General features: G+C 44.8%; 1 protein-coding gene across 3 annotated transcripts in view; it reads left to right on the forward strand.

The window, feature by feature from the left end:
* AP2B1 (adaptor related protein complex 2 subunit beta 1) overlaps positions 1 to 15,879 on the forward strand; it is a 103,155-nt gene that overhangs the window by 25,935 nt on the left and 61,341 nt on the right. For all 3 annotated transcript variants that reach the window (XM_067537788.1, XM_067537787.1, XM_067537789.1), the window contains exons 6-10: positions 6,093 to 6,283; positions 7,630 to 7,851; positions 8,782 to 8,902; positions 10,397 to 10,492; positions 15,327 to 15,442. In XM_067537788.1, coding sequence (XP_067393889.1) covers positions 6,093 to 6,283; positions 7,630 to 7,851; positions 8,782 to 8,902; positions 10,397 to 10,492; positions 15,327 to 15,442 — 746 coding nt within the window. The remainder of the gene's footprint in view (positions 1 to 6,092; positions 6,284 to 7,629; positions 7,852 to 8,781; positions 8,903 to 10,396; positions 10,493 to 15,326; positions 15,443 to 15,879) is intronic.

Here is a 15,879-nt window from a genome sequence, read left to right on the forward strand (position 1 = left end):
TCACTAACTGATACAGGTAGTGGGAGAATCTTATACAAAGTTTTTGGGATTTCTGACCAATTCTGCGCCAAGAGGCTAAGGAGAAATGTTCTGTGCTGCATATATTTTGTTCCCTTTCCAGTGACAATTGTCTTGGCAGGCAGTTATGTTTGGTCATGTCTTTGCAGTGAGGCTAGCTGTGCAGTTCACTCTCTGTCCCATTTGGGCCAAAGGAGAGCTGTCCAATGAGTTCCAAGTAGCTGAGGACCACGGGATTGCCAGATGAAGATGGAACTGAAAGAATTGTCAGTATGGGAAAGCTAAGGGAAACTCCCTGAGGCATGGAGAATATAGAGGCCTTTGCTGATGAGATAGAAATCATTCTTTGCTGTTTTCTATCTGTCGAGCTCCCGACTCAGCTCATAGTGATTGATCAAGACAAATAATCTCTTAAGTTCCTGTAGTGCTTTCCCCCCAATGGTACTGGTTATGCCCAAAGCTAAAGAAACAATTCCTTATCAGGAAAATGGACAGCAGCTGTGAGCACTCAGATGTGGGCTTTATATCACATCACTGTCTTATATTTCTCCTATCGTACCTGTTGCCACATAGCCTCAGAGTGCTGTACACAAATCATATACTTTTATCAAGCAATATAACCATTCCTGCACCTTGTATCCTTCAGATAACAAGCACAGATGAGTGATTGGAGGAGTATGTTTACTAAGCAAGCAGGAGTGTTTAGATTATGATGTCTTTAATTCAGAATGCACAAGAAGCTGAGAAACCAGCTGCTTGTTTGTGTTGCATTTTACTTTAAAATGCAAATCGGAGACCACATTGGCTGTAAAGAGGTGTGTGTGTGGTTGGCGAGCATGGATCATAGCAGACACCGCATATTTATAAAGGTTAGCTGCCAAAATTCAACTGTGCAGCCATCGTAGGCCGGTCTCCTTCCAGTTACTGAGCAATAATTGAACACCTGCTACCAGTACACTTCTGATTTCCTAGGTGTTGGACTGTTGAGCTGAATGGATCATTGCAGGATCTCTAATATCAATCGATGGTCTGACTCTGAGGCGGTGAGGTGGTTTATCTGTTGATGGGTGTCTGGCCTTTATTTTTGGGAATAGAATGGCCTTTTTTCAGGTTCTGTTTGCTAGATATACTCGAAGTGTGCACCTGTCAGAAACTGAGACCTTTCCTTCGGTTTTGGCCTCCCTCCCTCCCAGTATTTTCTATATGGCTGCCCAGACCTAGCTTTGTTGGGTTGTGAGGTTTGGACAGTGCCTTATGCCTCTGTTTTAAATGGTAACATGCTCGTGTGAGGACTGTGATAATCTTTTTGCCACTGGATGGTGCCAGAGAGAGCAACTGCAGGGGAGATTTCAATGTGCCTCATTGGGAAAGTGGTGAGACAAACCCTGGTAGGAGATGATGAATACGTGAATGAGTAGGATTGGAGATTCTTTATGGGACTGGGGCGGGGGATGAAATGAAAGCACTGACCAGGGAGTCTCATGGCAGTGCGGGCTATGCTGGGTTTCTAGCAGAGCTCTGTGTTCCCTGCACAATGTGCTTGTAGCCCCATCAGAGAAGCAAACAGTCCACAGTGTTGAGTTCAGTGTGTGCATCCCCAGATAGTTTCTCTGCAGCCTACAAAGAGCTTTTCATCAATCCGAGTTTAAAGCTATAGAGTGAATCTTGCTTCTCCTCAGGCTGCCAAAGCCGCCTAATTCCCGAAAGCGAGATGAGAAAGAACACGATATTTTAGTCTGGCAGAAAGCAGCGTGCTAGCGCTGCCTGGAGGGAATGGGAAACACTTTTAAAAATAAGTGTGTGCTCCAGCATGCCTGCTGAAATCTAACACTTCTTCCTTCTCTCCCCCACCTTCTCCACCCCAAAGCCCGTCCCACTGCCACAGAAACCAAATTAGAGGATTGTTAATGGTTTAAAAAAGTGGAAAGCAATTTTCAGAACTGGATTAAATACTGTTCACTTTTATAGCATTTAACCGCCAAGCACTTCAGATGTTAAAGTGCCATACCTCTGAAGGGGAAATGGAAGTGCAGGATGAGGACTTCCCCGAAGCTGCAGAGGGAGTCGATGTCATTTTTAAGGTTGGAACTGGGGAGCTACCAGTTTTCACTCCTGTGCTTAGACCAGAGACAGTGCCTGTTCCAGTCACCAAGCAGGGACAGTACTTGGCATTTAGATAGAGATCATATGTGCCTGTCACATACATAAACTGGGTGAAGGGCCATAGGGCCCTAATCTGAGCTATCTGGTTTGGCCATTTGCACCATTTAACTTGAACGTTTCTTAAACTGTTGCACAGCAGGCAAATCGCAATGTTAAGGTGGGTTGTTATTGAAGAAAGGGTTATGACTGAGTATGAGCAGAAGATCCTGAAGCTGCTGTCAGTATGGTGCGTTGGTGCTAATGCCACTCTAGGATAGTGTGGATCTTATGCTGCAAGGATATTGCTCTGATACTTAACGCCTGCTTCACCCATCTCCCAACTGAAAAGTCAGATTGCATCCATCGTCTGTGGCTGTAGAAATGATCTTTCAAATATGTATCCATGCAAATGCCCGTAACCTCCCAGCTGGGGGGTCTCTGTAATGAAACAAACATACTGTCTATGCCCCATGTGCAACATTAAGATGCCAGCAGCTCTCTCCATCCTGTGACGTACCAGGTGCCCCCCTAACCTTCGTGGGGAGAGGCTGTACATCCGGGATAGAGGGAGCTATAAGGACTGCCTCCTTGATGAGCATTGGTTGCTTTGCTGTCCGGAGTTGCTTAATCTGTTCACCTGCTTTTCTCAGTTTTTTTCCTCCTTTTAATGGGCCAGTAAGTGGAAGATTCCTGTTTTACGCAGCAGAACATAACACTTCATTAGCTGCATTACACACTTGGTTTAATAATTTCCAATTAGCCTTAGATAACAAAGTAATCTGATGGCTCATCCTGTTGAGGATCCTACCCTCTTGCTTTACCTCCATCTCCACCCCTTTCCATGGAGTTTAGTAGAGAAAGACTCACTGTCTTACCACTCAGCCACCCCCTGCTCCCTGGTTAATACATTTTACTCTGCCATTTGCACTGAGCCCATGGTCTGAGCTGCCAGAAGCGATCATTTACAAACACAGCATAGCTGCTAATGCAGGTTTCTCCAGGGCCTGGTCTCTCTAGCTAATCTAACAGGCTAGAATCTCTCTCACTAGATCTGTGATGCACTATGTATGTTTATGGTGTTAAATCCATTTTAATAGTCTCCAGCATGGGAGTTTTGAAGGAGCCGAGGTGATCCAAATCCCATTGAAACTTCAGTTGCATGCCCAACTCTCTGTGGGAATCCTACATGCAAAATTATCCCTGTTCAGTCAAATTGTGTTATAAACCACGTTGGCTGTAACTGCCTTTGAATGGTGTTTAAATGTGACATTCCCAAAAAGCCAAGCTGCAAGCAAAATCAGCCAGTTGGTGACCGTTGGTGATTCACACCGGGGGTTTTGTCTGGAATTAGTAAAGCAGAGATTGAAGCCTTCATGGCACTCGGGAGAGTGGGGGTTACAAAACTGGCCAGGCCCAGCATTAGTCCTTGTTGTGCCATGTGATTTATGATGGAAGGGTTGGTCCAGCAAGAGGGCTGGTGAAAACCGGAGCAGCATCCTTACTTTATACCAGTGGGGGGTGCGTAGTTTGGGGTGTGTAAATAAATTTAACAATTGAGCAGGGGGTCCGAGGAAGCTGTTCATTAGATCAGAGCGACATTGGCAGCTGGCAGTCAGCATGGAGGTGCCTCTCTTGGTAGTGATGGAAGAATCGCTCAGCTAACGAAATCAATCTCTAGGATTTTTTTTAAAGCTTCCGGCATTATGGTGTCTAGAGTTGACATACAAAACAGCTGACGTGTGTGCACGCCCGCATGCCTTAATTTTGGAACATTGGTTCTGCAGCAACTTGTGACTGGTGCTTTGTAAAACTTTTGCAGTATTGTAAAATATTTGCACTATTCATGTCCTTTGCAGAGCAGCGTAAGGGAAACCTAAAGAAACCATCCAGAGGAGCAGCAGAGTTTTATAGCGGTGGTTATGTAACCTAAGATCAAAGAAATTAGTACTAGAACCTGTGGGACACTTTATATATCTCTCATGAAAATAATAATTCCTTGCTCTTATATGGCACTTTTCATGAGTAGATCTCAAAGCACTTGATGGGGAAGGTCAGCATCATCTTCATTTTACACAGTTTTATATGTTGAACTCAGACTGATAGCTCCACGGCACCCAATGTGCATTTACAGTGTCAGAAGCCTTTTTTTGTTGATCTGTTAGGTAGCTGTTCTGTATTACGAATCTTCATATGACATCAGGTTAGGATATACAGCTCCCGAACTCCCAGATTTCATGTGAGAGCAAAGGTCTTGTGGTTTGAGCATGGAACTTGCATAGGTGGGACATCACTACATGGCAAACTGGGCTGTGAATCGTTACGCAGAAACATATCCCAAGTGAACACTGTTACAGCAAACTAGAAGTCTCGGTGTGTGCTTTGACTACTACTACAATTAATCTCTTGCAATATTTGCAATAACTGGATCCCGTACAGCACTTGGTAGACAAATCATTGCAGTGGGCGGGACTTGCAATCAGAGATGGTTCTTGTACGTTAAACAACCAGTTGGGAGAATCACCTGTTTCAAAATCTGCATCGCCTCCTTTCAAACTGGGCTTCTTGGCAGATCCTCACGGAACAAGAGAGGGAGATTTTGCATTTCTTAGTAAGTGCTTTTCACATAGGAAGAAAGTTCTTTAGACATTCTAGTGCCATCCAGACATCTCAAGACTGGGGCTTAGGGAGCTGGCTAGAGGGCAAAATAGATTTCATGTATATCACTTCCAGAGCTCCTAGGGAAATTGGTGGTTTTGTCACGTCGAGGACGCTGATCAACAAAGAACAGAGTTAACAGTCTCTCCTCATTAGAAGTGAGATAGGCTTAACATAGTGAAGGTCCTGTCCATAAAGATCCAGTCACTCTGACTGGATATTTCAATCCTGTAGCTAGCGGGGGTATTTTGCCCACCTGACCCTCACCACTGCTGTGCTGTGCGCTGCCGCCTTTCTTGTCTTTGTGCCAAGAAATGGTATTGGAAAAGGCAGTGCTTGTAGGAAAGGCCACGTTCCTTTGGACAACACTGATTGGCCACGCCTTTAGCCTCTCTCTACCTCACTGTCTTTTTAAATATCCTCAGATCTGTTTTCCTTAGTGAACATGAGGGATCCTAGAAATCCATTTGCCACAGAAAAAACACGGAATTTGCATTTTTACAGATAATCTTTAGTTTTTACATTTTGTGAAAAAATAAAAACATGCGGTAGAACCCCGTGTATTCGAGCGTCCATTATCCGGCTCTCCATATTAACCAAACCACCAGTCGCCTGGGGTTGATTGCCTGAGCCCCAGCCGCTGTCAGCCCCAGATGGCTGGTGGTTTGATTAACACAGAGAGCCGGCTAATGGAAGCTCAGATAAATGAGGTTCTACTGTAGATCAATAAAACATTGTGTTCAACTGATCCCTATATGTATTGTGGCTAGGGAAACTAAAATCAGCATTTCATTTGAATCGTGGAAAAATGCAGAGTTTTGGGTTTTTTTATCGGAGAATTTTGGGGGTCTTTATCACATAAAAGTAGGATCCCTGGTGAACATTACACATTCTGCACCATCTGCTCTGCTGTGGCTTCTTCGTGATCCCCTGCTTTATCAGCAGTGGTCTTCTAACAGCAGGGCATTTTTTTCCCTCCCCTTTTTCCTCCCTAAGATACCCAGAGTGTTTTAGGAGAGATTCTAAATTTGGGCAGCCCGTGAAGAGCAAATTGCAAGATCACATTGAAACTTTGAGTCTCCCGTGAGCCGCCACTGGACTATCAGATTCACACGAGTCTTGGAAGGGTTTGGTGATCGCAACTCATCGTGGGTCGTGATTTCGAGACAAAGTCTCAAACACATCCCGGCTGCGTAACGTGCTAAACCAAGTTAATCCCCCAAATCCTCGGTGATGCACAAATGATGAATGCTTCTCCCTTTCTCTTCCTCTCCTAGGTGGTTGCTAACGCGGTGGCTGCCTTGTCTGAGATCAGTGAGTCTCATCCCAACAGTAACTTGCTGGATCTAAACCCTCAGAACATTAACAAGCTGCTGACAGCTCTGAACGAATGCACTGAATGGGGCCAGATATTCATTCTGGATTGTCTGTCTAACTACAACCCCAAGGATGACCGTGAGGCTCAGAGGTACATGCACTGGCTCACCGTCTTCCTGGGTAGCTAAGGATGTGATACAGGCCTCAAATAGCAGAAATATGCTTAAATAAAGCGCTTTAAAAGCCGCGAGGGTTTGGTATTCCAGGTATTTCACACAAGTCTTGGCTGTCGAGAATCCACTGGGAACTGCTACCAAGCTCCACAGACCCCTGCCTCTCTCATCAGAACATCATTAGTGTCTTGCTCTCCATGTTTTCCTGAAAGGGCTAGACTCTTCAAAATAATCCACCGGCTCAGCAATGGATCAGTCAAGACCAATGCTCTTATGGCAATTGGCAGATGCACTTAGCACAACACTGAAGCTGGTAGCACTACACCTCTTAAAGGAGAAATAGAAAAAAAAATTAAAGAAGGGCCTGGAAGATTTTTGTTTGTATTAAACAGCTTGTTTTTTCACGTTATTTCAGGTTCTGTCTAGGTGGGAAGATTCTGTGGTGCTAAGAAAACTAGTCTAAATTATGGCATCACAGGACAGGAGATAAAGTTGAGGAATGAAATGGGGTAGGCTTTTCTGTCACAGTTTAAAACTTACTGGTTTTGTTAATACCTCTTTAACATCAGTGACTGACATTGAAGAGCTTGATTCATCCCCATCGTTCTTCGGTTAAGATAAGAGGTCCTAACAAACGTCTTTTAGACCTTCCCTGGTCCTCCACCAAAGCCAGGAGAGACCAGTGTCTACATCCCGCATATTGGGGGTGGGGGGAACAAGCAGAAAAAAGCACTGTTTAAAAAAAAAATAGCCTTCTGGCTTTCTGTATCCTTCATAAAAAAGTTTAAAAGGGCACACGCCCAATGTATTTAAGATCCTATGCAAGGCTCTTTTAATTTGCTGAGTTTCTTCAGTGCCTGTATTTTTGAAGCAGAACAGATAATCCCCTTTTTAAAAAGATATCTGTAGGTTGTTTTACTGAATTTCCCCCTCAGCCTTGATGTTCTAAGATTTCTTTGTCTTGTGTCAGAAAGAATCAGGTTCTTAAGCAGCTCGAGGAACCTGCAGAGATCTCCAAGCTCCCAGCCTGTGTTGTCCTAGCTTCACTTGTTTGGGGATGCCTGTTGAACAGCTCTGAATGTGCCCTGCTCACTCTTCATATTTTAATTCTCTAAAAGGAAGGGTGTGGAACTGGATGGGCTATGAATGCAGCTACTGCCTTATATGGAGCTTGGTGTTGCTGATTTTATTGTAAGGGGCTACATGGGGTCCTGGGTCCTCTTGTTTTTCTGCTAGGACCCACATTCATCTGAGGTCTGATGAGAAAATTCAGAAATAATCTGAAAATCCATTTGTCTTTTTTTTTTTTTTTTTTGGTCTCTAGCATCTGTGAGCGGGTGACTCCCCGACTGTCTCATGCCAACTCGGCCGTGGTGCTTTCAGCAGTGAAAGTATTGATGAAGTTCCTGGAGCTCTTACCCAAGGACTCTGACTATTACAACATGCTGCTGAAGAAACTTGCTCCTCCGCTCGTCACGCTGCTGTCCGGAGAGCCTGAAGTTCAGTACGTTGCCCTGAGGAACATCAACTTAATTGTGCAGAAAAGGTACAGGCCAGAGTGCTGCTCTCACTGGGTGTGGGGAAAGGGGTTCTGGCTGAGTTATTTGTGTGTCCAGGTGTGCTAATTTTGAGGACCCAACTCTGATTCTGGTTCTGAGGAGCTGGATGACTAGTCCTGTTTCCTGTATCCTTGAACACACAGTTGTTGGCTGGAGTCATTGACTGTTTTTACAGCTGATCGGCTGTTGTTTCTTCAGCCAGTAGGATTTCTTGGGGAAGGCAATTTGGGACATACATTCGCTTGCTCTCCTCTCCCTGCTATAGAGACACAAGAAGATCCTTCCGTCCACTCTGTCAAGCAAAGAATCTGAACCGAGAGAAGGTGATCAACATTTGGTTCTCTTGAGTCAGGGGCTGTTCCCTTGGCTGGTCCCTTAACCCCCTCCCTTTGTAGCACACAATCACTGCCCTAGCTGCAGAGGAAGCACAATGGCCATATTCTGATGTGCCATGGGTTGTCTCTTCCACCACGCTTGAGTTGCATCAGCAAGTTCAATTACTGTGATCTCTTGGTGATCTGGAGAAGGTGGGATGGGTGTGGGACAGGAGTTTGTGTACTTGGGGAAAGTGGCAATATGTTGATACAGGTGTCTTGCCAGTGAAGGAGAATTGAAGGAGAGAATCTGGTTGTGTTGGCACGATGTGTTGGGAGCCTGCTTTGCATAGGTGGAGGGCCAGTGGAGGTGTAGGCAGAGAGAAAGTGGCTTGAACTCAGCAGTGTAAAAGATCAGAAGACTGAAGGAAAAAGATACACTTTAATTAAAAATGCAGTTCTAATATATTTGTATATAAATCACTGATAGAAGCTGATACTACTGTATTCCCAGCAAAAGCTAAGGTTCATCTACAGATCAGACCATCTTTGTAAAGCCATTGAGTTTCAAGTGTGGGTGATTCCGTTGTGTGTGTTCCCCAGGCCTGAAATCCTGAAACAAGAAATCAAGGTGTTCTTTGTGAAGTATAATGACCCCATCTACGTCAAACTGGAGAAGCTGGACATCATGATCCGCCTGGCCTCCCAGGCAAACATTGCCCAGGTCAGTCCCTCCAACTCCATCTCCCTGAATGCATTCTGGAAATGGTACATACCATCCATCAGTGAGGGAGGATTTATGCACAAATTGATATCTCCTAAAAGTGTTCTCTGAACGACTGTACAATAAATAGCAGCAAATCAGTGTTATTTCTGGGACAGTGTATTGTCTGCAGTTACTTAACGGGGGAGTTGGAACTTCCTTAGTATTTTACACGTTAATAGCACAGTACAAACCTTGCAGCATGCATGTTAGGTAGTGAATACATTTTACAGATTGGAGTTGCAGGAACAAACAGAGCTGAAGTAACTAGCCATATGAATCAGTGGCAGCAGGGTCCAGATTAGAATTTGTGACTGCCTGACGACTCTGTATTCATCCTCCCATTCTGTGCTGCTTCTGTCCTGTCATCCCAGGATCTGAAATTCCACCATGCTAGCCCCAGTTTATTCACTTGTAGTTCACCCACTTCACTGCCCATTTACGCAGGCAGAGCAGCAAGCCCAGGTTCTTCAAACAAGTCTCCCTTTTCATGCTGTTTGTTTCTCACTTGCAACCCTCAACATGTTTGTGACATCACAATAAAATTCATAGCAGGTCCCTGATGTCACACATGGAAAATGATTTGAGACTGAGAAGTGGATGAGCTTTGAAACAAAAAGCTTTATATGTCCCTAAGGTTAATAAACGAAATAACCGGAAGGTTTGATTTTGGCAGAACTGTTTCTAAACCAAATGATCCTTCAGAGTCATATAAGAGCCTAGCAATTCCTGGAGGGAACTCTTGCAGGGTTTCCATTTATTAAATAGCAATCAAGGCCTGGGGTAAAGTTTACTTTATTTTGGGTGCAACTTTTCGTGTGTCTCAAGAAACAATCTCATCTGCATAGCAGGCTGTGATAGAATCTCCATACAGGAGTGCTGGTGTCCCCCAGAGCACTTGATCCTGTACACATAAGAGCTAAGTGATAAAGGGATGGGCAGCACTGGAGAAGAGAGTGGGTGCTCTGTGTACTGGGGGATAATCCAGGACCCTACTACTTCCCTCCCTTCCTTCCTGCACCTCCTTATAGACACTGCAGAAGCAGTGACTCCAAAGTCCAAAAGCACTGGTTGTGCTGCCAAGGATTTGATATGGGCAATTTGAGAATAACCTTAACTTTCTTTCCTCTTCTACCCATTGGCACTTGCTGGACTAACTGTCTCCTCCAGGCTGGTCCTTCTCCAGATATTGTTGGCTGTAGCAGTGGTTTTGGTGTTTAAGGATGGCATTAACTTTGTACGTGTGCCTAGATCTATGGATAGGTACATTTTACATTAACCGAAATAAATACTTTGAGCCCAGAACGTTTAAAGCTCTCTGTGCTCTGGGGATCATTTAATTTTCAAGTAACTAAGCAGCATGAGTAGGTAGAAAAGGAGGAGGGGCCAATGGAAATGTTATCCAGACTACGTGACCCAAATGACTCATGTTCTGTGTGATGCTTTTCCCAACAGGTCCTGGCGGAACTCAAGGAGTACGCTACCGAGGTGGATGTCGACTTTGTGCGCAAGGCTGTGCGAGCAATTGGACGATGTGCTATCAAGGTTGAGGCAAGTCCCCGACATTCGTTTATAGGCTTTGCCGTGGCACTCATCACCACGATGCCTGAGCGCTTGAGAAATATGAATGGATTTCTCTTCAGCCTTGTGTCATAGGAAGGGTTTCTTTATCCCTATTTTAGGGATTGAGTCACTTGCCCAAGGTGATATGTTGTGTGTGTGTGTGGCAGAGTGTGGATTGGAACTCTGATCTCTTGAGTCCCAATTCACTGACTTCACCACAAGATTGTCCTCTTTCTCTCAGATCCTTATCTGATGTCAGTTATCATAGCTCTCTTGGCTTCAGCTAATTTACACCAGCTAAGAATCTGCCCTAGTCACTGTGAGCAGGATCTCTGAAGAAGGAGGGATCCTATTTGTTCCATAAAGAACGCTGAGGACCCGGTGTTATGAAGGAGTGGCTTGTGCCCCCAGTTCTCTTTGAATAAGACCTACAAAAAGTATCGGGGATTGTTTTTATTTTTTCAGCATTCAGAGTTGAAGTCAATTGCAAAATGGAACACACACAATCAAAATGGCTCTATCAGATTGTCTGGTTTTAAAGATCTGTAAAATGTGAAGCTTTATTCAGATGTCCTTGTCTGACTCTTTAGGTGAATAGCTTTCCATGAACATTTGCAGTTATCCAGAATAACAGTTTAAAAGATCCCTTGTCAGTTCATCAGCCACCTACAAATGACAATATTAAGGTGATATATTGATTTAAATTTTAAAGCAAATGGAGTTGTTCTGAAAGGTGCTAGACAGCTATCACTGTGAAGAGTGAAGACTTATAGTGTAATGTTAGCCTTGTTGTTAAACTGATTTAGATAAACCAGTGGAAAAAGCTGTGTGGGCAGTCTTACTTCCTCAACAAGGCTGATTTTAAATTTAAACAAGAGCATCTACGCAGGTTTGCGCCACTTTGACTAACCAGTGCAAGTTTGCATGTAGACAAGGTCTCAGACTGCTTCATTCTTCTCCAGGATATATGGCCTTTGATTAGCCCTCTTATTCCCACCTACTTGCTATTCCCTGGTTCTTCTGATTCAAATCAGTGCTGATAGAAAAATATTTGTCACTGCAATAGTTTCCTCCTCCATCTCTCAAAGCTCCCCAGAGGCAGTGATCCACACTGGTCTGTCTGCATTTCCTGACTGCAGTGTCACTGGATGCCAGTGTGTGTTCCCTGTGGCCAAGTATTTATTTATTTAGCTGAGGTTAGCCCTGCTTTGAGCAGGGTGTTGGAATAGATGATCTCCTGAGGTCCCTTCCAACTCTGTGATTCTAAGTAGAGGGGAACGGGCTATGTGAAGAGTAGAAACAGTGAGAGAAGAAGAGGATCTGAGATTGAAAGAGCTGAGGCAGTTTGGACAAATTAGAGGTGGTATTATTTAGGGGCTAGACTTCTCATCCAAATCCCTGATTTTAGTCCACTCTAGGCACTTTGGAACCCTTTCGAATCCCTTCGGGTTAGAAGCTGGGCCACATGTCCCTCCTCGATACATCATGGACGTAGGCATATTCCCAAGGTATCTGGATGCTGTAGGAGTTGTCTTTCTCCCATCAGATGTAGTGTCCAATGTCCATAAAGGCTAATGACATCCCAGCTACATTGCAATGGCCATCCATTACCGTATAACCATACCCTTCTGTATCCTAATAGGCTGAGTTAAACCTCATTTTTAGCAACCTTTCTTTGAAGACTTTGCTTTTACAGAATAGTTCTATTTACTTCTGACAAGAACTAAATTTAAAAGGTAGCAAGTACAAAGCAGCCCACTACGGTGTAATATGACGCTTTCATCTCTGGGTTAATCAGTACCTGTTCTCCGTGCATCCGAGTTTACTAGAGGCTGTTTTCACTGTCTCTGGTGACTAATGGAAAGTCTCTACACTCTCTAAGCCATCAAAGTGCTCAAGTTCCTGATGGCTTAGAAATCTGCCTTTGACACGGGGCACAGCCAGCGGGAGCTCATGATGAATGAGCGTTCATAAGGAACCACATCGCCGCCTTCAAGAATCCTGCCTTTCATCTAATTGTGTCTCTTATAGAAGAGTTGGCGTGTGAATAAATTTGTATCTACTGTGACTCGAGGCTGAGAGCAGGCATGTTATCTGGCGCGGGGATGGAGGCTTGCGTCTCAGCTGCAGGGCAAAAGGGAAGCACGCTGTCTGCAGCTGTGATTGGAGGAGGACAAATGAAAGCGCAAAATGGCTCCAAAGGCTTCGCTAGTGGTAAACTAGAAAGGGGGCTAAGAAGAGACTGCGTGAAAGAAGCAGAGCAGCAGCTAATGTAACAAGCACTGTGGATCGAGGGGGGAAGGGAGTCACGTTATTAGTGAGCTTTGGTCCAATCCAAGGATCCAGAAGCATTTTAACACACCCTGCAGGATTAGTACCCTTACTGTACAGTTTGTAGGTCTCTGTGGAATCATACTGGGTTTCATTTGGTTTCTGTAGGACAACATGGTCATTTTTTTACTCCCTTGTATTCCCCCTGGGTGAAAACCATTCCTGCTTTAGTGCTGGCTCCTATAACTGGCCAGTTTAATAAATGATACACATTTTTGTTGAGAGGTGTCGACCTCCAGGAACCTCTGAAATGCTCTTCTTAAAACAGCGGACTATCCACACGAGGGGAGATGCATCTTGCCATGGGGACATTAGGGCTGCTGCATTGAACAAATTCTGATGTGGCAGGCCAGCTCCCTTTCAAAGGGAGGCCTGGCTAATAATCAATTGTACGTATTTAAATAATGAATGTTGTCCTCTGTGTAACAGATCATACTTCAGTGTTTAAAGGGAAAGAATTATGAACATTAACTTACTTTTCCTGTGAACTGCTTGCATTTCTTAGTGCTAGGGCAGTGAAAGTTGTCAGTTTCACTGTGCGGCTCTTGTATCTCAATATTTCTGTTTTGGTTTGTAGAATATTTTTTTAAAAGATGATACTTTAGGGCAAACTTCATAGATTTCAAGGCCTGAGGGAACCATTCTGATTATCTAGTCTGACCTGTGTAACACAGGCCCTGGAACTTCCCCACATCTGACCCATGTCTCTTTAAGATCGTATAATAAAAAATACAAGGAGACGTCTTTGTTCCTGGCGTGTGGAGCAGAGAGTGAAGCTTTGGAACTGCCCCACATCCCTCAGCAATTGGGAGGAGGAATAGCCCAACCCTGCACAGCTACTTAGCTGGGGGAGATGGTATCTAGCCTGAGATCCCCAGCATTGCCTTGTGCTGAGCAGACATCCCACAGAGATGAGATTTGTAAGCTGCTTGCAGGGAGGCTCTTCTGGTTGACAGGCCTCAAATGATGTTTTGTCAAGCGAGAGGAGTGATCGGAGCAGCCTGTAATCAAGGCAGACACCTTTAAGTGACGAGGATTCAGATTGTTTCTTCCCTGCCATCTTAATAGTGTGGTACATATCGAGCAAAAGTGAGGCGGAGACCTAGTGTGGTGAGCAGTGGAGGGTTGTATTCAGCATGCGTCTCGTTGGGAATTTCTAGGTAGAGTCTTCTGCTTTCAGTGCAGGCATGCGGAGATGGAATGAGCATTCTGTGAAAGGGCTGCCCCATTTCCCACCCCATCTTCATGTTGCTAATGTTGTCATTACCTGTTTCACTGCAAAGCCCTCGCCCCCATAAAAGGTGTTATTGGATTTATCACAGGGAGGTCGCTGGTTGCATGAGCAAGGCTCATTCTCTGCTCAAGTCAGGGCTCTGAAGTCAGGCTGAGGTTTGCCTTGGAGATTTATGCCCATTCTCAAACCGAGCTTCCAGTTTTCCTGATTTAATCCCCCTTTGGTCCTCTTCCTTCCTCCCCCAATGCTCTGACACCGTGTAGCTCACTCAGATCTCAAATCCACCTATGTGAGTTCTGTTTGTACCCTATCCTGAATGCTTTATGAGTATGTTTATGGGGGCAGCTTATGTACTGCTCTGAGCAATCTGTTCCTCACATTAATCACCTGCTGTGTAATGAGGCGTCACGTGCACTCCACTAGTGCCCAGTTAACTACCTTCATTTCAGGCCCTCTGGTGTCTGAGCCACTTCGGTCTTTTGTGGCATTCTGCTTTGTTGTGTCTCTATCTCCTCTCTCGTAATGAACGCAGCCCTAGCTTCCAGGGTTTCTGTACGGCACGGAGCACATTCCTGCACTGGCAAAAGTTAATCTTCATGTAGTTCCAGCAAACTCATTCCAGCACTGGGTCTGTCACGGTCCTTGCAGTGCTTGCTTTGTGCTGCTAACCCAGCCATCGCGATAGCTTTTTACTCCTGCCTTTTAAACCCTTCTCTTTGCCAACACGTGCACACCCACCCCTTCCAACAGCCCCTATCCAAGTACCACACTCTTGTCTGAACAGTGATAAGCAATTCCTGCAGTGGCCTGTTCTATGTGTTACCCAGCAAGCGGAGGGCATCAGTATCTCTGTGGATAGGGTCTATTAATATAACTTCTGCATGTATGCAGACCCAACTCCCCGCTAGTTCAGAATCCTTTCAGCCATAACTTTTGTCCTTTGGCAAGAGCGTGGGTGAAAGAATCAATATTTCTGTTCAGCAAAGCTCTGAATTCCCTGGTAATACACAGGCACGGATCAACATATGGAACGTGCTCCTGAAGTCTGTACACGTGCTCTGAACTAGTGGCCAGCCTTTATATCTATTCTGGGACTAGCTAAGTACGTCTCCATTTTCTTGCCCGTACTTCTAAGTGCATTGCACTCCAGTTACGTACAGTGTGTTGGGCAGAAGTGTACCACAGCCTGTATGGTTTCTTTGCCTTGTCTGGAACTGCAGCTGTATTATGACTGTACCACTTTTCTCCTCTCCTCAGCAATCCGCAGAGCGCTGTGTAAGCACGCTGCTGGACCTCATCCAAACCAAGGTCAACTACGTTGTCCAAGAAGCCATTGTTGTCATCAGGGACATCTTCCGCAAGTATCCCAACAAGTATGTGCAAGTTCTGCAGGCCTAATGTCTTAAAGGAAAACAACCTATGTTTTGCTTGGGTGCAGCATAACTAACAGCTCAGATTGTTAGTATAACGTCTCTGATTTTAGTGCATATGGTGGCCGTGTCTCTGAAAAGTGGCACCCATTCTGACCCTGGTACGAAGGGACCCTAATGTTGGATTGTAAACAAATTGCTGTCTGATTTCAGTATTGGTGTATGGGCAGGATGACTGGCACTGGTAGGAAGCTCATAAATTCCAGAACACATTTCACTTGAAGAGATTCCCGGCAGAGGTACTGAATGAAATGCTTATGGGCTTTCCTATCGCTTAACATTATCGCAGCTAGCACTCCCTTCTAGTTCTTTTGCGCGAGGGCCTCTTGTCCATTTAGCTAAGGCATAATGTATCAGTGTCTTTCAACGGAGTCGCCAGG

This window comes from Emydura macquarii, unplaced genomic scaffold (assembly GCF_026122565.2).
Source record: "Emydura macquarii macquarii isolate MOO-44397 ecotype Brisbane River unplaced genomic scaffold, CSIRO-AGI_Emac_v2 contig_450, whole genome shotgun sequence".
In the NCBI taxonomy this organism is placed as follows: Eukaryota; Metazoa; Chordata; order Testudines; family Chelidae; genus Emydura; species Emydura macquarii.